General features: G+C 40.1%; 1 protein-coding gene across 6 annotated transcripts in view; it reads right to left on the bottom strand.

The window, feature by feature from the left end:
- The window catches only part of RAPGEF6 (Rap guanine nucleotide exchange factor 6), a 121,481-nt gene that overhangs the window by 82,065 nt on the left and 12,480 nt on the right, over positions 1-26,936 (bottom strand). For all 6 annotated transcript variants that reach the window (XM_054288197.1, XM_054288195.1, XM_054288199.1 and 3 more), the window contains exons 2-5: positions 14,193-14,263; positions 13,510-13,566; positions 12,512-12,595; positions 712-781 (exon numbers count right to left, since the gene is read on the bottom strand). In XM_054288197.1, coding sequence (XP_054144172.1) covers positions 712-781; positions 12,512-12,595; positions 13,510-13,566; positions 14,193-14,263 — 282 coding nt within the window. The remainder of the gene's footprint in view (positions 1-711; positions 782-12,511; positions 12,596-13,509; positions 13,567-14,192; positions 14,264-26,936) is intronic.

The following is a 26,936-nucleotide window of genomic DNA, read 5'->3' on the forward strand; positions in this document are numbered from 1 at the left end:
TTAAAAACATCTAAGGTGAAAGTTGGAAGAGATCTGCCTGTGTCCCCAGGCACACTGCTGGGATACAATGTTGGTCTTCACTATGGAAAAGCAATCCTAATATTATAAATGCATGTGTACAACAACCTGGGGAGGACTAAGTTAAACTCTCTAAGCACATATATATGCATCTATGGATGCACTTGGTAGCATCAATAGGTGTTTTGAAGAAGCAGAATGAATCCTGGACATTAAGGATGGTGACAAATCCTACCCTTCAAGCCTGGCTAAGCACTCTCATGTTTCTTCTCCTACCTACAAGCCTTCACACCATGTAGCACTGCAAAGGCTTGGAGGAAGAATGTTGTTCCACCCAGACATGCCCAATAAAAGCCATGAAATGGGGAATGGGGGTGTAAATAAAATACTCAAGATAGAAGACAGCCACAGCCTGACTCAGGAATGCTCAGCTCAGCCGTGACTGTTAGGCTTTTGAAACTCAAGTAAGCATAATTTTAGAAAGAATGACCTAATCATCATCATCATTTACCCATCTAGATTAAATTTACATAGCTACTGCTGTTATGAGAGCAGCCATAGGTATAATTGAAATCAAGGCAATTTTACTGCAATTTCATAGAATACTTTACAATAAGCTTTCTGCTGTAAAAGAGAAAGAATTTGCTGAAACCAGCAATAGATTTAAATACATATGAAAAAAATCTGCCTTACCACAATCATTTCTGAGGGTTCCAATATGATACATTCGCATCCTCGCTTTCCTCCAGACTGCTTGCCAAAACTAGAGTGGGATGGAAAAAAAGCAAACAAAAAGGAATGAGATGAACAGCCTATTTTACCTTTTCAGTAACAAAATAATTGGCAATGGTCCATGTTGTTAAAAAACAAAAAAAGAACAAAGAAAAATTGATGAAAACTATTGTATGAAAAATGTTAATTAGATCGTATCATTACCATAATATTTAATTTATTCAGCATCCCTCATCACAGCCCACTATGTAAAGTCCAAATATAAAGAATGTTCTTTTTGTAATAATGTAAAATCATTATTACTTGCAGATACTCACAACCACTCATAATACATTTCAGTTCACTAAGAAAACCTTAGTACATTTTACTTAAACATTAAACAAGCCTTGTAAAAACAAATATACATAAATTCCAAAGATTCCAAAATACTACTCAGCACAGAGCATCTTTAATGAGAGCTCCCTCAACTCTACATCCCCCCTTCATCCTCCAGCAAAGGGGGGACAGAGAACCTCTTTTCTCACACTGAGCCTTGTAACCACTGTCTTTATGTGGCTACTTGTACCACCACAAGGACTGGGTCATGGTGATGGGTTGGTTCTGTTTAAGAAGTATGGAAGAACACAAATGTAATAAACATGATGGGCAGTGTCAGACAGCAGCTGAGGAAAGCAGCTAAAAACAACGTGATGTGCTCCAGCTCATCAACTCTAACAGCAGATTTGCTTCAGGACACTGAACAACAGAGGTGACTTTAGAGAAATCACCTCTGGAGAAGGCACCATGCGACCAAACCTGAAGGTGCTGGAGCTACCAGCAAAAGAGGACTGAGCTAGACACTGCTGGGGGATGTGTGGGGTGTGTTACAGACCAACAACCTCTCAAATCAATCCACCTGTCCCTGCAGTGGTACCTGGAATTGAACAGATCTGGCTTCACACATTAAGCAAGGTTGTCTTCACTCCTCACCCATCAGCCTGAGGTGGGAATGCCTGACCTACTCACTCCCTGGGCACCAGGGAAAGTGATTCCACAACCAGCACATAAAACAAACTCCTTGACGAGCACACGGTGGCTGGGTTAGCAGCTCAGTGGTTGCAGGTGCCATGTTACAAACCCAGACTGTCAACATCAATCACATTTAGCACCCACCAGCAGGTGAGATAACTGAAGAACTGGTTAATGCAAAGCAGGGATTAACGTGAGAATTAGAAGGAAGTTAAGGCACGAGTGGAGACAAAACAATAAAAAATGGGTCAGCTTCAGCTGTTTTTACTGAGATTATGTTTAAAAAATACATCTGAAACTCCAGCCATGCAAGGTTTGAGTTACATGCGTGGTCATCTCCATGGGAAAGATCCATTGAAACCACCACCACTTTATACAGAATGTTTAAAGACTCATGTTTATAAACAACACTCAAAGACTTCTGTGGGATATATGCAAGTATGGGAAAAGAATTTAAGGAACTGAGGCTAAAAAAACTAAACTAAGCTGAAGAAGAGGAGTTTTTGATTAGGTATTAGGGAGAAATTCTTCCCTGTGAGGGTGGTGAGGCCCTGGCACGGGCTGCCCAGAGCAGCTGGGGCTGCCCCATCCCTGAAGTGTCCAAGGCCAGGCTGGATGGGGTTGGAGCAGCCTGGGACAGTGGAAGGTGTCCCTGCCCATGGCAGGGGGTTGGAGCCAGGTGAGCTTAAACATCCTTTCCATCACCAATCATTCTGCAATTCTCCTGAAACTGTGAAGTAACTCAGGTGAAGCCTCAGATGATTGCAACAGAGAAATTATCAGTGCAATCCAGTTAGGATAAAGAATTACAATCAACAGGAGCACGGCAACTTCCACTGTCAAGTTTTGATTTTGCTAACGGTCTACTGAAGGAAAAGAAAAAAATATTTAAATGACATGACTGCAATAGAGTCATAAACGACATGACAACTAAAACTTTCTCACCCAGACCAGACGAGCACAAGTTTCACATAGAAAACTGCCATTTTCACACATCTATAGTAAGAAACTCAGAGTTCAAATTTTCAGGTCTTCTTTCATGCTTTTTCCACACAGCCTGTGATTCAGGCATGAAAATCTTGTGTTTTTGCAACACATAAAAAGAATGGCTAAAATACTCTCACTATTACAACCGTTAATTCAGTTCAGAAAATACAGAACTATCATTTTTAATGTCAGCTCCAACACTGAGATGAACTGAAATCCATGTTAGAATTCTCTACAAGCTAAAAACCAAACTGAGACCAACTTTGCCACAGGATCATTTTCAATTTAAAGAAAAAAAAGTAAAATAACTTATAATTCTATTCTTTGTAGCAGAAAATGAAAGAAGACAGATTTTTTTTTTGAAAATACCAAGATTATAAAGGAATTATGTGCAACTGGAAGTTCCAGGTTTTGCACCTTTTTAAAACCAGAAATAATCATTATCAGTTTTATGACAAAACAGATTACTATTGCTACATCCCCTGCAGTTAGGAAAAAGCACCAATTTCCAGTTGCAGGTTGTTCAAGCAAAGTATTTTTGTTGTGTAACAAGATTTTATCAAACTCCTGGAAGTCAAGGAGGAGCTGTTTTCTTTTTTGTTTTGTTTTACATAAACACATTCCTCAAATTCAGGCGCTGTCCAGCCTCCCTCTGCTGATGTTGCAGCATTTGCTAATTAAGTAATGGCAGAAAACACTAACGATGACAAGAATGGTGCTGGGGACAAAGGTCACAGTCTTGGCCCTGCCATTTCTGCTCCATCAGGCACTTTACAACAACCAAACACTTGGGAAAGGATCAGGTTCCAAAGACAAAACCCACCCAGCTAATCCCAAAGAATAAACCACTCATATTAACAAGTCAATAGGTCGAGTTTCATTATTTCCTGGTACACACCATCATGGATGGTTTATTGATTATTCCACAGCAGAGCTCCTTCCAGAGGAGGAGGCCCCATATGGTTTTTCCCCAGCCATAACTACCATTATGTCTTGAAAATACCAACTTTTAACATTCTTAACATACACAACATGTTTTAGAAACATGGGTTTTAAATTTCTTAATGACTTATTACATATTTTTCCTCTAGAATACAAATATTTAGCTTCTCTATCAGGTAAGAGGTTTGCTGACATCAATATACTTCGCTAATCTGCCAATTATAATCAAGGCTTCAGAACAACATTCAATCCAAAATATTTGTAAATGGAAAAGGTTCATTTGAACAAAGCTTTGAAAATGGAAGAGAGAAACCCACCTGGGAAACAAGAGCAAACTTTGACATGAAACATTCTTTCAAAGAAGAAGGAATATTTCTGTGACAGCAAATGGCTTGGAGAAGTCTTTAGCTGGTGATTAAAGACCCACCCAAACCTGAACCATGCTGATTCTCAAAAGAGAGAGCTCTGGAAAGTTCATCTAATTCTGGAAGAGACGGGGCAATTTTATCTTTTGGTACTAAAAGAGAATTTGCTGTGGCACCAAGAACACACGGAGCTGTCTGCAGGAGCTGTTATTACTCAGTATTTTGGTTACCCAAGCTGGCACCACAGACATCCTTTCCCAGGGTCAGGTTTGCTTCCTGGAAAGGTCCAATCCAAGAAGCCCATTTCAGTACTTCTGCTTACCAACATCACAGCAGCTTCCCCAACCAAAAGCATTTCTCAAAAACACTACATCCTCCTGATGTCACATGTGGCAAGATACGTAAGAAAATTGGGAAAGACTCACAAAGGTACAGCACATTACATATGCTTTAGTGCTTTCAGCAGAGTGGGGAAAATAATCTTATTAAAAATTTAAATTAACACTGAAAGTGTAAGAAAACATGAAGCTAATGTAAATTAAGCTCTACTTACAATAAAAAATTGTCAAAGGACATACTACCACTGGTATAAACCATTAAAGCTTTAAATGATTGAACAATTTAATTGGCATTGTTAACACATGTGTGATTTAAATATGTCTTAATGTCATTCTAAAGCTTGCCACTGCTGGAAACCTAGAAAAAAATCAGTACTATAAAACTGCACTACAATTTCTTTTATTTATTATTTTATTGTATGCTCCCATCACTTAATATTCATGTATTTCATCTGCATCATTAATTTCCACACACTCACTCAATGGTCTGCAATGTTGTCATGGGAAAAAAAAGTCTTCCATATACCAAAGGCAGCTTTGTTTATCCTTGATTTATGGATGCCTCATTTACAAGAAATTGTGTTTTCCTTCTAATTCGCTGATACTCATAATTAAAAATGCTTAAGCAGTTGCATAATCTGAGAAGGAATGTAAGTTAAACTGGCATGATATCCCACACCAACAACTAATGGTGTTCAGGCTGTGGGATCAGACTGGAGCTACCAAAATGTACAAGCCCAGGACTGCAGGAACAGCTCTGAGCCAGGCTGGACAGGGCCTGGAGAATCCTGGTCCAGGGAAGTGTCCCTGCCATGGCAGGGGGCTGGAACTGGGTGAGCTTCAAGGGCCCTTCCAACCCAAACCAGTCTGTGATTCTGTGACACTCGCTGGTTCATCTGTCCCTTCTCCACTGTGTGATTTGCTCACCTCTCTGCAACTGCAGAGCACCCCAGAAGTGCAGGCACCTGAGTATGTGCCTGACTGCACACAGAGAATAGAACAAAATCAATCACTGGAGGGACACTTCTGTACCTGAGAATACTCCCATTTCACTCTCATGCTCACTTCCCAGAAAAGGAAGGTGTTAAAACTTCTTTAAGGTACTGGACCTCTTATAACAAACCTTACCTTTACAAAGTAAATAAACTATTTAGAAACTCCTTCAACATAACATATTTTGAACATAGCCCTTGAAACAGTGTGAGCACAAACATTGCTTTCTGAACACTAATGTTTTGAAAATTCTCATAGCCAGCTGTTGCACAACCTATTTGGTGATGAAGTACATCTGAAATGGCAAAACTGATGAATTTAAGCAACAGCCATCACGTTTCACTCAAACACTTCCTGATATCAATATGCTCAAGTTTTTCAATACTGACAGCTTCTCATTCTTCATTACTCAGAACAGCATACATACTTTAAAGGTAAAAACACAGCCTGCCCTAAAGAGCTTTCAGCCTACAAACAGATGGAGACTGAGACTGTCTAATGTGTTTCAACACTAATCAGCAAGCATCTTCAAATTTACAATATTCTACTACATCCTGAAACAATATTTTCAGATATTTCAGACATCAAAGCTATCAATGGCAGGACGTCAGGCACTTCATGTTCTGTATTTTCCAGGAAGTGTAAAATCATAACATTATCCTGTCTGTGTAAATTGGTGTCAATAATGCACAGTTATCTGTGACTGTCAATAAAGCTACCTGTAGGAGTTTTACTGCAGTAGTACTCAGTACTGTATTACATGTAGAACAGGGCCAGGGCCCTGATATACCAGTTTATCAAGATAACAAGCAAAGAGTTTGCAGGTATTTTGTTTTTATGAATATACCTGTCTCTCAAACTGCCTGTCTGCCTGTCAGGCTGCTTTCAGGTACATAATGATGAAGATAAATTGTACTCGCCACTGCAAAGCGAATCCCATGACCCCACTTATCCAGTAACCTGGATGCATTTCTTCCATGCAAAAAGATTTTGTAGAGAAGGGCACAACTGGGCCTGGAAGAGGCAAGATGCATAAGGAATAAACATATTGTTTGGTTGGTTTTTTAACAGATGAAAATGTGACTTTGTGCAAGTATAGGGGGCTGTAAGGGCATATAGTGTCAGGACAAGGGAGAACGGTTCTAAACTGACCTAAGTAGGTTTAGATGAGATATTAGGAAGAAATTCTTTACTAAAGGGTGAGGAGACCCTGGCACAGGTTGCCAGGGAAGCTGTGGCTGCCCCATCCCTGAAGTGTCCAAGGCCAGGTTGAGTGGGGCTTGGAGCGACCTGGGGTTCTGGAACGTGTTCCTGCTCATGGCAGAGGGTTGGAATGAGATAAGCTTTAAGGTCCCTTCCAACCAAAACCATTCTGTGATGCTATGAAAAGCCTTTTTTTTTCCTCTCCTTGCAGAGTAACTCTCATGCAGAACAGTTGCTCCAGCAAACCCCTGGATATCTACTGCAAAGTTGCTGTTGGTCAGATCCAAGATAAAATGCGTTCTGTTACCAATGAATGTACCACACAAGTATACTAATGGCTGGAATAAGCATTAGTACTATTAAACACCAATCTAATTACTCTAAAAATGTAATTTAATACCTAAATTTATTTGTCATTGTTTGGGAAATAACACTGAGAAAAAACTCATGAAGCTGCACAACAGTCATTAATAGCCACAGTGACTGTGGATAGAAAAGTCAAGATCTGCCCTTCCTGCACTGCAGTCATGACACAGAAGAACACTCAACATCAAAATCCTCATAGGAATAATTTGTTTTTCCTGGCATCTCCATGGAGGTCTCAATTTCACACTGAGATTTGTCTCAGCCCAGCCATGATTGGGAGAATGGGGCTGGTTGGTGGGGAGCAGCCTGAGGCTCACAGGTGCAGCAGGAGCCTCACAGCAGCTGCTGGACAGCCCCAAATGTCCCATTTGTGAAAAAGAACAAGGAGATGGGGAAAAAGGGCCATCAGCACGGACCAAAAGTTTCAACAAATGCAAGTGGCAGAGTTTATGAGATGTCATATGCTGTGCAAGTCCTGAGCTCTTCAAAGTAACTTCATTAGAAAAATATTATAATACTTAACTCCATCAGGAAATGGTTTAAAGGAAACCAGACACCACAAGATACATGGCTGAATGCAAAATACCTATTTCAATTAATGCTCAGTCATCAAAACCCATTTCTGCATTAGCTCTCAATAACAACATTTAGCAGGTTTATCTCTTAAGCCTGCTGAAGTTCTAATTGGAAATTATTTTGGAGGCTGTATAACATGCTACTCAATTTGCAGGCTGCAAGCTCAAGATCTCTGTATTAATTACTTTATACACTGAACATGACAACCCTTGAGGAAGCCTGTGTCTCACCTCCCACTTTCTGTGCAGCTTTCTAGCTGTTCCAGATCATGGGATTGCAAAGTCTTAGTAAAATTGTATTTTAGTTATAAACAAACCATACGTGACCCCTTCCTTCTAATTTCCTTTCTCTTGCACTTAAGTTTAGCCAACAAAAAACTCTGTGGCACAATCAGCATCCCTTGCAGTCCACAAAATTTCTAAAGGGTTGATGCTGTAAGGTACCATGAACAGACCACAAGGAAATTATTGGTGCAGGGGAAATACGGACAAGATTATTCAGCCATAGAGTTGAGACAGGTCAGAACAGTTTTTCTTCATTTTTTGACTTTCTTAGATCAGTCTATACCAAACAAGATGCACTATGTACTCTAAGTCTGCAGCACCTTCCCAGCCCTTACTCAACACCAGCAAGCCCAATACACTTAGGGAGAGCAGGACACAGCTTCTCACTGGTGAGCTGCCTCTTCTCATCCACATTCCCTTTTCCCTCTGAGTATTTTCATACCAGCACTAGCTCTGCCAGAAGAATTTGAATCTGAACAACTCTATCTGAATTAATTAGTTTTACAAATACATTTATTGGTAGCATTCCCAAGTTGTTGCTTCACTTACTGGCTGTCAGGCAATGCTACAAGTTACAGCCACCACTTAACAGAAACATCCAAGGAAAACATCACCTCATCCAGAGCCACAAATTAACTGAATAATCACTACTTAAATCCTGTGCTCAGTACTAAATTTCTCAGACTTGATAAACACAGGGATGTAAGTCTGAAGCTCCCTTTAAGAGAGCAGAGAAAATCACCCACAACAGTTAGTTGGGAAGAGCTTTCCAGGGTGAAGCAAACATACACTCAGAGTATTGTATTGTGACTGCAATATTTAGAGTCACACAGTAAGAAACTTAAATCCCAATTATGGCAACAATTGCTACAATCCAGAACCTTACTGGCAACTGCCAGTTTGACACAGATTAGGTTTACTGTATGGCAGCAGGGGACTGGCACACACATGGATCCAGACCATGGGAGCTGAGGGAGGAAAAACACTGTTCACACTCCAAGATTGGGACTGGGATGGAGATGAGGAAGAGCAGAGTTTCAGAAGCACTGGGACAGAGCTTGGATACAGCAGGTGCAGTCTGAGCAGAAGCATTATTCAAGTTAAACCTGAAAAGGAAGAATCAGGAAACAAAAATAGCTTGCACTGCCAGAAGCTGGGAGTACAGGAGCACTGAGCCACTGGTTTACTTCTGCAGCAAATGGTACAAATTCGCAAATATTTGCAGAAACATTTGCCTACATCTGCCAAATACCTGCCCTACAGCTTCAGAAGCAAAACCAAAACTTACCTGACTTTAGATAGTGCATTTGAGTTATAAGTATGCTTGAGAACAAAGTTACATCAACAATTAAATTATGTCATTTTGTTAATCTTTAAATTCTTCAACTTGCAAATCTCTAATCTCACATTCCTACTTTCCATCAGTGACAGTGCTGTAGAAGCACAGTATTTTCTGTGCTTCTGGCACTTTACACACAATAGATGTAAACAATATTAACAGTCACTACTAAGTCACAGTCAGTTGCAAAATAAAAATATTGTTACTCACAAATACTAATACAAAACAAGCTAAAATAATTTCAACCCAAGCTGTTGTTCATGACGCAAAACTGGAGTTCCTCTTTCATTATGATCATTTTCTTGATCTAAGCATTTGGGTCTTCTCCTTTTACTAAAGAAAAGAGAAATGGCTAATTGAGTCATTGATGCATCTACAACTCTCATGAAAAGACACCACACAACCACAAGGCCATTCTAAATAAAGCAATTGTTTTTAGCCAAGAAATGCACACAACATGAGTAGAACAAGGATTCCAATTTTCTCCACTTGAGAGATTTAGGAAGAACAGGGAAAAGAGAAGTGTTTGTTTTAGTATGACTACATCTTGAATGTTTCAAGAGTTTGTATTTTTCCCTTGGAGGTTCAATTCTCACAGCTGTAGGAGGCTGTCAGCCACATAATTGGCTTCAAAAGTTCCACCAGGTCCTTGATATATCTCCTATGGCTAATCTTGCTGTGAGTAATCTCCTTCAAATATCCTGTTCACATGAATTATCTTCATTAACAAGTAAGGTTAACACAAAACCTCTTTAACTTGCTGACATGATTTTCCTTCCACAAATCCGTCAATCCTGTTCTTTTATTCTGGCCATCACTTTCATGTTACAAGCAAATTCTTCTCCTCCTATGCCAAATCTATTAACAAATCCATTCTCCAGGCAATAGGGTAATCAAGATTATGCCATCCTTGTACCTGGCATTACTGACTGATCTGCATCTTACCTTAAGAATCTTGCAGGCCTTCTCTCATCATGAGCATCAGTGTCAGCATATCAAATAGATTTATTGTGCCTGGATGCAAGCTTTACTCCTCCAATTTTTAAACCAATTTCTGAATGACAACTTGAATACAAGTTCATCAAGTCAATATAAAAGCCCTTTTCAAGCAAAGTGAGCCCCAGGTTCCATCAAATATTTAGACAAAGTTAATAAAGCAGTAACTGCCGAACTCCTTATGTTTTAAAGGGGCTAAGCCTCTTTCAGGTAGGATTCCACAGAATATTTTATTTCAAAGAGTTCTGCAGAAAAAAAAATAAGGTTTCCCAAAGCTCTGATAGACAGTGGATGAAAGGGGGCAGGCAAAAAGCAGGATAGCATCTTCTCCAGGTTAAGTTTACAGTTGTTTACTACAGTCTTCTCCTATCCATCAAGGTAATCACAGGGCAGATGACAGAAAAAGGACAAGTACTGTGAGGACATACCAGCAAACAGTTATTAAACCATAACCACCTTCCAGTGGCTATGATTATTTATGGAGACTGCAAGGGTCTCACTAACAATCAATTGTAACAGCAGTTTCCTATATAATTGCTATTATATAATTAATGCTGGGCAGTTAGTTTCTAGTGCAATGTTGAATTTTGAAAAATGATTACAAGGATAAAGCAGTCTCCCACATAGCATACACTCCCATAAAGTTTATTTCACAAACATTACAGGTCTAGGATCATATGCACATCAGGCAAAGAGAACATGGCAGCAAGTTATCTTTGTTTTGTGTGATACAGGATAGTTCTGTAATACCTGAGGCAATGAGAATAAAGCCAATATTGTGCTTTCTTATACATGTGTAGTTAAGCCTCCATTCAGAATGACTGACATAATCAGGAACTTGGTGGGGACAAAGAATAAAGAGAGGCATTAACTATTACTTTAAATGTAATTAAAATGCTGCTAATTACAATTATGAAAGAATACTACTAACTTATCCAAGGCACCATTTCATATGAAATTAGCCTGTGTCTGACAACTGCAGTTCCCTCAACTAGAAATGTGACAGATAAGGTATTCCAAACAGGGAAAGTAATTGAAGTTTATCCCACTCTACTGAAGAAAAAACCCCATTCTATTTAATGCATGAACACGACTGTATTTCAAATAAAAGTGAGCTGAACGCCCTAGACACCTATCAAGAGTCCATTCTCTTCCTTTCCACATGATCTCACCATCTAAGGAGACAGAACATCCCAGGAACCACCCTTTGTAAGCTGCAACCTGCCAGCAGCTCCATCTAACACTTGACCCTTTCACCACCCTCATTATCCACAATAAATGTACCTGTAATCCTGTGAATTAACTACAACAGGTCTACTTTGCTTTTCTCTTTTTTAAGGCACATAAGAAGCCATGTCCTCACTTCTGGTACTCTTGAACTTATAACTGACTCATCATAGTATGATTTTGGCTGAAAGGAACCTTAAAGCACACCTTGCTCCACACCCCTGCCATAGGCAAGGACACATTCCACTAGACAAGACTGCTCCAAGCCCTGTCCAAATTGGCTTTGCCCGTTTCCAGGGATGGGGCAGCCACAGCTTCTCTGGACAATTTCACTCAATGACCTTCAGCCACTCAAGGAGCATCAAGTGTTTGATATCCAGCCTACAATTAACTGAAAAATTCAGTCCTGCATGTTTTTACTAGTACACACTATGAAATTCAAGCGTACAGAAATGAATGTAAGCTGGAGCTGGCCTTAAGTCTGTGCACTCATGGTCAGCTCATGCTGAGTCAAGTGAAACAGAGTGAAATAAAAATGAGTGATGTGCAAGGTCAAGCAGAGGATTACTCTGGGTACTCAGGGCATTCCTTGCCCAAGTTCAGCTCAAGTCTAATAATGTGCTTCAGTGAAAGCATGTCAGTGCTCCCTGTGTCTCAGCCCCAGGACACAGATGGGCTCCTGGCAAAGCTCTCCACAGCTGATGCTGCTGGCCCCTTCTTGCTTCACATAAAAATCGTATGTGCCATTAAATACAGCTCTGACCAAATGGCAGCAGCTATGTGATCTGCAGTCATATTTTTGTGACAGGGAACTCTATCCAGAACAGTCACACAGCACAAATTATTCAAAGAGACCCCACAGTAATAAGCTGACGACAAATTCTCTTACAAAGTTAAAACGCCAAACTAGATTGAGTGCAGTATTACACAAAGAAATTTCAACATGCAGAAGAAGTCTGAGAAAATTTAAATTGAATTAGCTGAATATTTATTTCACTACCAAACTTTAGAAAAACCAAAATTATGAAATTATTTTTAAATTCTTTTAAAATTACAGTAACACAAATATGTAGAAAGTGTTTATTAAAAAAAAAAACTTGCCTTAAATAACAACAATAACTCAATTATTTTACCTACCTGCAAGGTGGCAAAAACATTGAATCCTTCATGAGCACTGACCCAGAAAGCAGGATATACCAGCATCTTGCAATAGTTTCTGAGCTGTAAGAAAAGAAATCACTGATATGTACTTCTCCTTACAGCACCTTAGAATTATATTATCCAAAATATTATTGTAGTAAAATAGTGATTTATTGTTCTACCAGTTTAATATAAGAACCTGAGAACTCCAACACGACTAGGATTTTTTTAACATTCACATAAGGGATGTTTCTTATACTTAATTTTGACATTTAACTTAGCTTAAAAATTTACTCTATTAAAATGAAATTTTAATGAAAACATTTTATTCCAGTGGAAGCATACACAAAGGCTATAAATACAGGACAGCACACAACCCCACACACAGATATTGACCTGCTCCTGGAGCAGGTGTGTGTCACACACACCCACCACACCAACGAGCAGGTGGCATCTCTTTTATACTAGGGTGTGCTGGAAGCTGTGCCTTATACAGAAATCTAGGATTAACTGTGAGATGATAAATATGCCATAAGCAATGCTAAAATATGAGGGAAACAAAAGTATATTTTCCTCCCAGGAAGAGCCTAGAGAACTGTAAGCTAAAACACCAATTTATGCAGTGTGCAGTGACGGGGTTTGAGTTCCAGCCCTGTCCAGCACAGGCTGCTCCGTGCAGGCAGTGCCAGCTCCAGGGACACAGTGCCACCTACTGAGCTGAGTGCCACCAGACTGCAGAGGGGACACCGCCTGCCTCGTCATTGTCACCTGGTGTCACTGACACACACACACACACAGATACCCGCTCTGCTGTCCCTGGGGCTGGAAGGTCACGGGCACCTCTCAAACACCAACACTGCTGCCACAACCACCTCTGCCAACGCTTTCAACCAATTATTGACACGGACTGAAAAGCAAATGACATATAACAACATGCAAGCACTGGGTTTGCCCACATTTCTGCAGAAGAACTCCAACAAGTGCTGGGTACTCACCAAAAGAGAACTTGGTTGCCCTTGTACCTCTCATAGCGGGCACTTGACGACATTATTCTGAGGGAAGAGGAAGAGAAGTTTAAATTCAATTTTAATCCCCAAAGATCATAAGACATTAATCACTGCATTTCAGTAGAATCACTTTCAGGCTCTAAGACCACAAATTCAACTATTTCTTTTGTTCTAAACAAAGGATGTGCTTAACTGGAAAATTCAAATTATTACGGTGCTCTTCATTATCCAAATAGATAATATACAGCATGTTTTCCAAGGGTTTAAATCACTCCCACACACTGGAATTACCCATAGCAACAGAACTGAAAGGAACTAAAATACTTCCAAAGCACTTTTTGTGCTTTGTTGGCCTTCCATTCTAGGGATTCTGAGACCATCAGAATGTCTGAAGTATTAAAAAGCTTTTGTAATCTGGAGTTAAGACAGAGCACTGTCTACACAGCAGACAAATGGGAGGCAAATGGGAGTAACCTCTGCCTTCCTTCTTAGAAGAGCTAATTAGTTTAGATTCTGTGCTACATTATGGCAGTGACTTAACTCAGCAATGGATCTGGCCAATGCTCTGCCACCTCAAACTGCAGGCAGACAAAAGCTCTGCTTAGCTCCACAAAAATGTAGATGTCATAGATGTAAGTGTGCTAAAAAACACACAGTGCAGAGTACTTCACCTTAGCTGATGTTCCCTGAAGTGTGATAGTATGTCCAGCCCATGAAGGAAAGAATAGATGGTATTCAAGTCCTGAAAAAAAAAAAAAAAAAAAATCACATAAGCAATCTCATTCACATCTGATCACTCAGTGTTACTTTTCACACTCTGCACTAAGTTACACCGAATTATACAAAGCCCAGATAAATAGATAGGTCAGGACACACACAGACTTGAAGAACCCTGTCTACACTTGAGCTGGGGCAGTGAAAAGAGTGAAGTGCAACTGATGCACAACCACTGACCTGAAAAAGGAAATTTATTAAAAAGATCTCTGAAAATATTATTTATATGAATGGATACAGCAGCAAGCAACACATGGAATAAGACAAATAGAGCAGGCCTGTTCACCCAAGGTCAAAAACTGTTGAAACCTTCTAAGATCTAAATCTTTAAAGAAGAAATTTTTCAAAACCAGTGAAAAACCGAAGCCACTGTATAGGGTACAGAGAACCACCAGAGTACCTTTTCACAGCAAAGGGGTTCTATTTAGAGGGGAAAAATTGTTTCGTGTCCACCTCAGACACAGCTGGCAGGCCCACTACAAACTACACCATCCTACTGCCTCTCTTCTCAGCCCAGTCCATGTCTGGAGGGAACATCAAAAAGTACCCAAAATACTCCTTGGCAAAGATGAAAACAGTAAAGCTTTAGAGGTCTCTCACTCCTACTGCCACTAGTCAATATCACATCAGTGTCATCCACTAGCAACCACAGAAAAAAAACTATTAAAACATGAAGATTATTTTGCTTTATAAACTGAATTTTACATAGAAGCTGTAATTAGGAGATACAGCTGTTTAAACCTCTCACCAGACAGAATCCTCTTCAGTCACAAAAATATCTGTGCTGATGGTGCAGACCACATGGCAGGGGACAGCTCACTAGGGCTATTCAGCACTTAATTTACTGTCCTGAACAGGTGGGCAGTAAGAGCCAAACACACACACAACAAAATCATTATACACCACAGGGCAGTGTCTCCAGCTTGGCCTTGGAAGGTATGTTCTGAATGTTCAAGTGCTGCATTTATCCAGTGTTTACATAAGATAAATCAATATGAATGCTGGCCTCAGAATTTACAATGGATTTACTTCAGAAAAGTTCTTTGGCTTCACAGTCCACATTTAGCAGCATAACTGTTATGAACTGTTGCATCAAATGAAAGGTCAGACATAATTGCAGACCATGTAAAACCAATAAAACTCTGATTTTTTTTTTAAATGTCATTACCAAATCCCATTAAAATTAAACAGAAGGCCTGAATTTGTAACACATTTACAAAGCACTCATTTCACACAGTCCAATCTCATTCTAATCATGCAAGCTGCCACAAACATGTTTTTGTTAGTGAAACCATCCAGGAGCACTAGCTATGGATAGACTCCAAGCACACTACAGCCTGTCAGAGGTGGGCACCTGGCAGCCAAAGGGTCATTTCAGATAACCAACAGCTCCATCTCTGAGCTTTCCTGTTTCTGAGCAGGGAACTACACCAACTTCTCCACCTGAAAGCATCAGGCACAGAAATGCAGCAACTATACACTCAGACCATATAGTGGCTTAGTAGTTAATATTATCTGATTCTCCCAGGCCAAAAGAAGGATATTCACAACTCCTGTCAAAGCTGGGTAGCCAGAAGAGAATCAGTATTTGGTATTAAAGCTGAATTTTTTAAGTCTTCATAACTCATTTTGTCTATATAGGTTTTCCTATATTTTCCAGTACTTTTTCACATAACTGCGACTAAGATGTAACAGAACACAACGTTTTAGATAAGCAGCTCTGTAGCTATGAATTACAGAAAACTGTGAGCAGAACAAGAGCCTATGTTCCCCTTTTATTCACAAAGTTTTTAACTTCTGCATATGAAAAATGACCACATCCTGACTTGTAAATTATTCTCTACAACTCCCCAGAATGCAGCAGCCCCTTTGCAAGTTCACTCAGCCTGGAGTGACTCCTGCACTCCCCCTGCAGCACTCAGGACTGCTGCACTGATCCACTGAAGAGCCTGATGATCAAACAGTTGGCAAATATAAGAGATAAACATTTGCTTAAAGGGATACATGTCTGGAAAGCATCCCCAAGTCCAACCTCATTTGTTGAGCAGCAGCAGCAGAGGGAACAGCTGAGCACGGCACAGGGAAGGCAAAGGCTCCTATTCCCTCACCCAGCACAAGGCATTTAACTTACACTGCCCACTACTGCTGCTCTAATGCTGACAAATAACAAACTACATGATAAATGCAACTCACTACCCAGCCAGGTGATGCATCAACAAGCTAAACACATTGGCTACTCACACAGCAGTTTCTATAGGTGGTTTTAGATCAGGATTTGTAATGCTTTCCCTAAAAATACCTGACTTTTAAAGCAAGCCCCTCTTCCCGGTCATGCAGCGAAGGTGATTCTGGGTGCCACTGAGCAAAAGAACAACTCAGCAATCTCCTGAGAAGGGCTGTGAGGTTCCTCTTTCTGCCAGTACCTCAAACGTACCCATCCAATCTGTTTTCCATGTCTTGGTAGAAAGCCTTTTTTTCTTGTTTAAATAGATACAACCAGGGGTAGAATTGCTCCTCTCCCTCAGGTGCCACTTCAGATTTAACACAGGAGGGTATAGTACAAGTGGTGCATATATCCCAGGTTTTCCCAATAAAATGAAAATTACCATTACCTATGAAAATCAATCATAGTTTGTGAAGTTTTCTCTATACTTCCAACTCATTTCAGACTAAGTGCTTAAAATAGCACTGAAATTACATTTCCCATCCTATATTTAGAGTCTCATTCTATATCTTTGCCCTCAAGGAACATCAATTAATCTGAGGGGGGCCGGACATGGGCAGGGGCTGTGGCCACCTTGTGGACAGAGGCTGAAGTCCAGCTGCACCACACTCCCAAAAATCCTCCTCCCACAGAGCTGAAAGCATTTATTTCTCTAACTCAAAGTTTACAGTAGCTTCTAATATGATTTTCAGTTTTATTTTTAAGACCAGAATTATTTCACCGCAGCAGTTATAAACAGTGGACAAGCATAACCTCAGTACAAAGGGCAGAGATCATTTTCACAGATACTTTCTGATACTCACTAAGAAAACTGATGTCAAAGGGCAACATTCAGCATCATATCAGCAGAACACAAAACATTTGCTGGAATTTTACAGCCCCTTTCCACATCCTTCCTTATAATCTCTTTACTTATTTTTTCTGTCAAAATCCAACTGAGACAAAACTATAGATGAAACACAATTTCTCCACACGCTCTAAGCTAAAGAACAAGGTCAGAATGAATTTATTTTGCAATCTTTTCTTCAGAGCTTTTCAGCAGCTGAAATAACAGCTGAAACTGCAGCACAGGATCTACCTGCAAATGCTGTGCCCACAACAGATTCTTCAATCTCTGACAGAAAACAACCTTGACGCAGGTTATTTACAGAGAAAGTAACTCACATTATCTATTCAACTAGCTAAAACTGCAGCTCCAGCAACTCAAGGGAACGTGGGAAACTGAGCAAAGAGTAATCAGGCAGTTGTTAATCCTGTGAGAAAGGAGATTTTCTATACCATACAGAGGAAACATGAACACTGCAACCGCAGTGATCCCTCACCAAGCTGCCCAGGACAGATGATTCCCTGCCTCCAGTTCTCACAGCAGATGTGTTTAAAAAAAGCAGAGGACATCTGTGTCTTCAAATGATTCCCATGGCAGAATACAGTGTATGAACAGCGTGGGCTGCAGCAGCAGAGCAGAAAGCAGGGGATGGATGGCGCTGAGGATGGCGCTGTTATCACAGCACTGTGGTCAGCAGCAGCCTCAGCTGCTCGCAGCACCCGATTTATCAGCTCCAGCACACACAGCCTTCAGCAAAAAGCTTAACCAGCTGCTCAGCCAAAGGTGGTATAAAAACACAGAGATTGTAGTAACAATACTGTGTTGTATAAATATATATTCTTTTATAGTAACATCCTCATCCCAGTATAGTTAGAAGTGAGCCACCTGAACACTCAGACCACTTCTCATTTTCTCTGCCAGATGCTAACTCTCAGAGATACCAAAAGAGGGGAAAATAAAAGAAGCATCAACTAAAAACTCACACTACAAAAGTAAAGTCAGCAGCTAACTACCACTATTGCCCACTTATCCCAACACATTTCTTTGAAAATAATTCACTCACATTTTTTATTGCAAGGAGGGTGAAATATTAGTTTCTTAATTGTAAGATGTAACTTTTTAAAATAAAGAAGTAAGTACAGTCAGCCAGAAAAATCATGAGAAAAATATAATCCAAACTCAAAGTTGCTGAGGAAGTGGTGGTCACCCTTAAGTTTCATTATTGGCATCTTTTTAAAATACGACCAAGATCTGGATGTTTCTGAACAAGCACCAACAGTACAGCAACACCAATGACAAGCAAAACTTGCAAGTAGGTATAATTTCCTTTTGCTTCACCCTCTTCTCACCCAATCTCTGGTTTTTAATCCAAGAAACATCTTTACAAACTTGGAACAGTGGTCTCGAACATGGAGTTCTGACCACAAAGTTTCCCAACCAACAACAACTCCAGCCAGTACAACTGTAACTCACACGACCTGCATCCAGATGCTTTAAGTCCACAACAAGGTCCAAGACAAATCTTCCTGAAGTGTTAAAAGCAGGAGGTAAAGGGCTAAAAGCAGTGGGGGGGGGGGGGGGGGAAACAAAACAAAACAAACCAAAAAAAAAAAAAAAAACAAAAAAAAACCAAAACACCCCAAACCCCTACCCAAAAAAAAAACCCAAACAAAAACTAAAACCAATACAGAAAAAAATAAAAGCAGCTCTGAAACAAGGAATGGAATGACTGCATCAAAAGCAACTTTGCCCCTCAAAAACACAAAACAAAAAACTAATGTTTCACTTCATGTGACCCCAGCCAGGTGTTCCAGTGACATATTATTATTACTATTATTATTAAACACTAAACAGGAAATCTGGTCTATTTCTAAGGATAATAAATTGTTCTGAAATGACCTCATAGTTGTAAATTCTGATTAATCTCACACAGAGACAACCTCAGTAATTGCAATCAGGTATTAGGGATGCTGAGGAAGTGATAAACCCCCAGAGACTCCTCTGAGCACTGCCTGTCATGTTGTGTCCTTCATGGCCGCAGCAGAGTCAGCCCAGATCCGGAACAGCTGGAACAGCTGCATCAGCCCCTGGCCAAGGGACAGCTGCTCACCGCAGCATCCAGGGATGCTCCCAAATCCCAGCGAGCCTGGGCCTCACAGATACCCCACATCCACCCTGAGCCTGAACCAAGGGCTCCCAAAGAAAGCAGACTGGCAAGTGTTATTCAGTCAGACAGGAGTTTTGCTCAGGGAATGGGAAAAGAGCAGAACCTGCACCAGAGCACCAGCACTTCAAAGCTGCAAGTAAAACCAGCTGTGTCAGCAAGTTGCAGACAGATTGCTCTCACATGCAAACCTGTCCCAAAGAGCTGCACAAAACCTGTCTCTCAATCCATCCCAAACACATTAAATTCCTCCTGCAAGAACATATGCTTGGCTCACTCAAGGCTCCCCGGAGCCAGCCCACGCAGGCTGCCGAGCCACCCAGGATTCCCTGGGTCACACAAGAACCTGCTTCTACAAAAGCACAAAGGATGACTGATGGGATTTCACATCCTTTCCTTTTCCAAGCTAAGGCAGTTGGCAGGATGCATATTTTATATGTTTCAGAGCAAACAAAATATTAGTATTTTCTGAAGATTTTATGAAGATCCAGTCATGTGACTAAGAATATACTTTAAAAGAAATAGACACACATTTCCGCCTTTGAACCAGCAGTTAAACCATATGGCAACAGCTTCCCAAATTCCAATGGCACTCAAAAAGACCATCATGTACAAAATCCTCCAGGGAAGGAAGCTGCATGGTTGAAAGGCACTTTGCTGTTTGTGTGCTGCTTAGCTTCTTGTCCCTTTTCAGTGCTCTGAGCAGAAACAAGGCTGGAAACAAACTCCAGGAGAATCAAGCACTCATTTGGTTTCAGGACAAGGATTTAAACAACCCCTTGGACAGTGTCTGAATGTCCCTGCATTAAAGTTGTTATTTAAAGTGCCTAGATTTCAGTAAAGCAAACAGAGGTGATTCCTGGAGCACAGAGCACAAGCTGTGTAAGCTCTAAGTGGGAGGTTCCCTCCAGCCCAATGCCATTACTTGCTTCGCAGTGATTCAGCAGGCTCCTTACACAGATTGAATGCAGCTTCTATTAGGAATCCTGTCAGGCTCAATAAAGACTTTGTCACCCTTGGGGAGTGGGGGGGGTGTAGCAGAAGAGAGGAAATGTTACTCAGCATGGTTTATGGTTTTCATTGCTTCCCTTCCTGTTGCTTCATCGAAGGCTGGAATCCGTGCTGTTTCCTTTAGTTTCTGTTTAAGGCCAATTTAAAAATAGTACTCCCAAATTCTTTCCTGATACTGTAATACCAGAAATAAAAACACAGAAACATGTTGTAGTTCTCTAATCCATATTTTACACATTCAGATATCTACAGAGTAAATTCACCAACTTTAGGGATGCTGGTTCATGTAGCCCACCCTACACACTGTCAGGTACCCCCTAAACTTGTGGGAGGAACAGAAAAAAATCCACTTAAACATGTGTAACAGAGTACACAGCTCCTAAACTAATAAGAACATGATGAGATGAACTGGAAAGCAACTCTTCCATCTTAGCTTACTTATTCTCCTTGTTCAGTGGCATAGACATTGGACTTCAATAAAAATGCAAGTGATGCAATAGAATATCAGCTCAGAGCTCTTCATTTAAAGGAAAAATTCCCTTTAAAGTAGCCTCCTATTTAGCTGGAGGCCACTTAAAAATAAAAACTAAATACAAGCACTGAGACACTATTAGGGAAGAGAAAGGACAGATTAGTCAGTCAGACAAATGAAAATTTTATGAATGAAGGACATTAAAGAGTGTTGCAGAGAGTGGCAGAGTTTAAGCAGCATGCCTAAGGAATGAAGCTGCATCATTCCATGTAGGAAACAGCACTAATTCAAAAAGCCTAATTAAAGAACATTTCATAGAGCAGAACAGCAAACTCCTGCATGATCTTATGTCACTGCCTCAGACTGTACACACTAACATTTGTATAGAACAAACAGGTTCAACTACTTCAGAGCTATATTCCATTATTCAGAAAAAAAATGGCATATGTTTCATAAAGAAGTTGAACAGTTTAAATGACCAAGAACTTGAATTATTTGATTTATGGACTTTCAGATGTCCCCAGACTCCTGGAGCCTATGTCCATCAGACAACTATGGATCATATCCTAACTATGATAGAGCACTCCTCCCTAGACTCTTCACTTCCCATTTACCTATACAAATGACAGATACTGGTTTTTCTAAAAAAGGAAATGTCAGTCTAGTTATTATAGTATCTTTATACTATATACTGTATGTATCTACATACAGGAGAAAATAGATTAAGAGAGACTTCACTCTTGTAAACCCAGGGAGCAGTTCCCATTGACAGCATCCATTAATAACAGCATAGCCACAAACAGAAAACTAAAATCTGGCTCTTATTTTTGCAGACAGTAAGAAGTATCATTTGTACACTTGGATTTTGATATATTATTTTCTAGTATTTCATTATAACATGCACATGGCTACAGGCACAGGCTTGCACTCCTAAGGATCAAACTACTAAGAAAATTTAGAAAAGCCAGACAGAGACTCAAGAGCCACTATTACAGCTTTTTGATGGACTGAAAATACCTCAATTCAATGGTGTACCTCTAAAAACAAAATAAAAGAACTGAAGTCCTACATGAAAATAAAACAAAAAGTTTTTCTACTCACCAATCACTCCCCACACCCAATCCAGATAAACACCTTCTACCTCAGAACCCTGGATTGTGTTGATATAGGACTTTGGTAGAAAGAAAAACATCTCAAGGAATGAGGGAGGGGAAATTTTGTATTATTTTTACTGCTGTTTCATCAGAGAGTCAGCATTTTTGGAACCCTGACTTTGCCAGAGAAAAAAACTTCCTTTGGAAAAGCTGATTTTGCAGAGTGAAATTGCACGGGCCCTGAACTGGAGAGACAGAACAACAAATGTCACTGCTTCAAAGCAAGCAGCTCATGGAGAGTTTTGAGCATCTGAAGCACCATTCAGCCCTTTTCACAGCTAAGAATAAAAGCACAGCTATGAAAAAGTGCCTTCAACTAAAACACTACCACAAAGTTCCCAGACACACATTACTTAATTTTAAAATATCTTTTAGACTTAAATGCTGATAATAGAAAAGGAAGTTGCCTTTTTTGAGTTGTAAAACTTGAGTTTTCAAGTTCCTGAAGTTCAACAGGATGGGAAGCACAGAACATACAAAATTATCCCCTATCCACGAGCAAAACTTTATACCAAACATTTTTAAATAGTACAAAGATTGTAAAATCAGCCTCCTAACCCAGGCTCTTGAAAAATCACCTAAAATCTACCAAAAAAATAGGTGACTTCCAGTTCAATCAACACTTTGTTAATCAAGCAGGGGACCACTTGTCAGAATTACCTACCTCCCTTCCAGAGGACAAGCATCCATCAAATAGCAATATTTCAGTTAAACCCTTTTGGTTGTAACTCCAAAAACAAACATCAGCTCCTCTGATTCACAAAGAAACTCCCTGCTCTTTTCAGAGGAGAGCGTCAACATCTGAAATGCTCTTTTCATGAAAAGAAGGAATTGTAGTAGGAAAGGTCAGAACACTGAAACATTTAGGGGAGAAAAAAAAAAAAAAAGGTACATTCTTATTAAATAAGAAATTTGGTGCAGAAACCTGGGCACGAGGAGAGAGGAGGTGGAGGATGAAATCCAAAGGTCAGCCTGGGAGTGAGGCTGAGTGCGGCTCAGACACGTTAAACATCTGAGCTGTCACTTACACATGACTTTGCTCTTACTGCAGAAAATGCTCTACTTCTTGTTCTCTTTCCTCCCTCTTGACTATCAACTGCTGGTTCATATGTAACATACAAACACTGCACTGTCAATGTTTTCATCCTGTTCTGCCCAATGTATCTTTGAGTAATTGAGCTCCCATTCTGCAGCTCAACAGGTATCTCACAGAGAAGGACTGACAGACACAATAATTGCACTTTACTGTAGCTTTTTTCCATCATACTGATTGTCAGAAGTCCATACAAATGGATAAGAATGTTATTTTTCTAATGGCACATTTACAATTTTTCTGTGTGTAATTTCTCACTTCTTTGTGAATTCAAGCAAGAAAAGATCGTGTCTGTCCAGAAATTAAGTCCTGCTAAATAAATAATAGTGAAGGGAAAATGAGATCTTTATCAATATTGTCATTTAAATCACCCACTCAGTATCTAGGTAAGGAAGAGAAATAAAGCTATATTAACTGCCTAAAAATGCTTTGGTGCATCAGTAAAACAGGAAGAGAATTATGAGATTATAACTGAGAATAACGTAACACACAACTGTAATGCTCTCCTACAGTTTTTTTCAAAAAAGCCACTGAAGAAAAAAGAAAAATCAACCTCCAGCTACTCAATTCCCATAATAATGTCATTATGAACTATGAAGGAATTCCTGTAGTGGACAGCAGCAATATTTTCATCAGTAATTCCTTCTGCACCCTGATATTAGGATACTCAAGCACTACCAAATAGATCAAGCCAAGAAAGTTACTGCAATGTATAGGAGGCAATATTTCTTAAAGAGTCTAAATTATCTGAATATAGATTCCCACAAACTTTACTAATACCTCAACTACTGCAATATCCTCTCACATATTGAGAAAGGTTACCATATCTGTGTTCATTGTGTCCATACAGTGGCAAACATACTTTATATCCCTCATCAAAGAAAAAAGGATTAATCAGCACCTCTTTGCACCTTTCCTCATAGCAAAGAATTAGCCAGATTTACCTCACTGCAACATTTGAATGTAAACCTCCACAGCAGAACTCTAGGAACTGATGCTTTGCCCCTTTAACATCTACTTTTGCATTTCTCAGCAATACCTGTGCCATAAACCACAAAGAAGCTTACAGATCCAAAGTTATATATATATGCATATTCATCTAGCTAGGTTAACAGGCTTCAAGTTTGAAATCAAATCAAATAAATGTCAGAGGTACAGATACCTGTGCACCTCCCTAGTCATTACATTGATCACTGATGCATAATGCTACAAAGGGAATAATTCTAATTAAGAAAATTAACAACTTCAACATTAGGAGGAACAACAAACAAGCATACCATTAAGAGACTGAATCAACCATAAGATAATACTGTTAGTCAGGAATTTCTAGCTCCAAATCTTGCAGCCTACCCACCAGGTACCCAGCTTCACAAAGTGCAACAAACTCGTGACTAACATCCACAGAACTACAGACAAGGTGCCAAGGAAGTGTCTCCTCCACCTCCACACTAAATCAAACAGGTACTAATTGATAACATGTGAGACATTGGCTCCTTCAGCTGGGTTGCAGAATAGGAGATGTATGGAAACCTCTCCTCCAATGAGCCATTCAATCCTCAGGCAGATCAAAAACTACAGAGGTTACAGTCAGCCTTGACTACAAAACCAAAACAAGCCCATTCTACCACCTTCCTCATTCCTAGGAAACCATGATCAACACAATTTGTAATGCACCACACCAGAGATTTCTCCAACCACTTACTCTGCCAGTGTTAGCCAACCACAGCCTCTATGGAAGCACAACAAACCCACTTTTAAACAAATCAAGGATCTCACCTAAAAAGACTTCTGTTTTAAGACAGCAAAACTACCATTATTTACTGAAGATGAAAAAAAAAAATCCACCCAACTAATACAAAACTTAATCTGAGCAAAGTTGGACTTATATGCAGCAATGCAATGCCCTCCATTAATATTGCAACTTTTGACTCATCAGCTCACACTACAAGAGAGGATCCACACAGGGTGATGAAAGGCAATGTCTGGACACAGCAGCAGAGTATTACACCACCACAGCCTCTGGACAGTCATGCCTGTGCCTGCAGCCATGGAGAAACACACTCCAGATCACTGTCCCCCAAGTGCAGGAGAAACAGAAGGACCTGGTGCTGCAGCTCAGACATTTTACATAATTACACTGAAAGTTAAGACATCTCTGCTGTGTGTTTTCTTGAAAAGCTGTGCATTTAGTGCCTCAGCCTCTCACTCAGGCAGCTGGTCCACTGCAGTACTTAGCAAGTACACTCAGTCCAAGTGTTGGAAGGAATGGAAGACCTGTTATCTAAGGCTTCTCACTTTACTACATCAGCATTCACAACCATGAAAGCCATGTAATTGTATTTCATGTAAAAATACATTTTAAAAAAAATTCTACTAGAGTCAAACCAGAGCTTGGGAAAAATCAAAGCAACATTACTGTTCACCAAACTAAACACTGAAGTCCATGGCTTCAGATTCTACAGAGCCAGACTTGCTGCATTTGAGAGAGCCAAACTAAACGCAAGGGCAATTCTCAGTTTTTCTTAAAAACCTGGCTGCCTGGCTGTATTCAGCTCTGATAGGTTATGAAGCACCTGTTAAGCACAGGTCTGCTGTACTCCACAATTGCCTTCTACTGAAAGTGAACAGAGGAGAAACAAAAGAGAAAGAATTTCCTCAAGCTGTGGACTTCACCAGGGAACATATCCCAGTGGCTCAGGAACTGGGATGAAACAGTGGCCAGATACGGATGATAAGACATCTTTTCTAATGATCACACCTGGATGATACCCTTCCATCCTTGCATGAACTGCATGCCAGTTTGGAAGAACTAGAATAAGAAGACTTCGACAAGCATGTTGGAAGTGACCTATAGTGGCATCCACACAGGAGTTTGCTGAAGGAAGCTTTCCCATCCAACAGAAGGGAAGCAGTAAACATGCTTGACAGAAGGTCAGCAGTCTGACATCAGACTGTCAGCTTCCTTCCTACTTCAAATGGGAAACAGGAACAGAAACTTCTTCTGCAACAGTTGGAAAGAACAGTTTTACAGCCAAATCAACACAGCCTACTGGAGGCTGGACACATTACAAAGAACCCTGAAAATGTTCAATAAATCAGATTTAAGTAGAATAATCTCCCCACAGTATCTGGTGGCCATTGAAATGCACAACCCCTTGTGATAAGAGCATCATAAAGCTCCCAAAATTGAAGTGCAACAAAATCAGTACCATCACCTTTCAACACTAAACCCATGAATGGTTTACAAGGACAGACCTCACTCCTCAGCTTCTTCGAATACAAACTGCCAAAGTGAAAACCATTACCACAGCTCTGGAACTCTCTCTTCATAGGAATTCATGTTTGGCCAAAAGGAACTGTATGCTGCCTGCAATGCAACACACCACCACAAGAATTCCTTCCCTTCAGATCATCATTCGAGGCTCATTAATGATCAGTCTTTGAAGGACGGACTGCTTAAATGTCAATGCTAAACAGGCACAAAAAGATTACAAAGAGAGAATCCCTTAAGGCAGTTATTTTTGTTCTTTTCATCACGAATTTGCTATACTCTTGACATGCTAAAAGCTAACCAATAATTAGCAGAGCTAAGGAACCTCAAGAAACCAGATGCAGAATGCTAACTAATTTGTGCATGCTTCCCTCAACTCAGGGTATTTCCAAAATACTGCATTGAAATGCTCAAAAGAGGAAGAAG

Source organism: Melozone crissalis, unplaced genomic scaffold, assembly GCF_028551555.1.
Source record: "Melozone crissalis strain CALT ecotype California unplaced genomic scaffold, PUWL_Pcris_2 ptg000061l_1, whole genome shotgun sequence".
Classification (NCBI taxonomy): domain Eukaryota; kingdom Metazoa; phylum Chordata; class Aves; order Passeriformes; family Passerellidae; genus Melozone; species Melozone crissalis.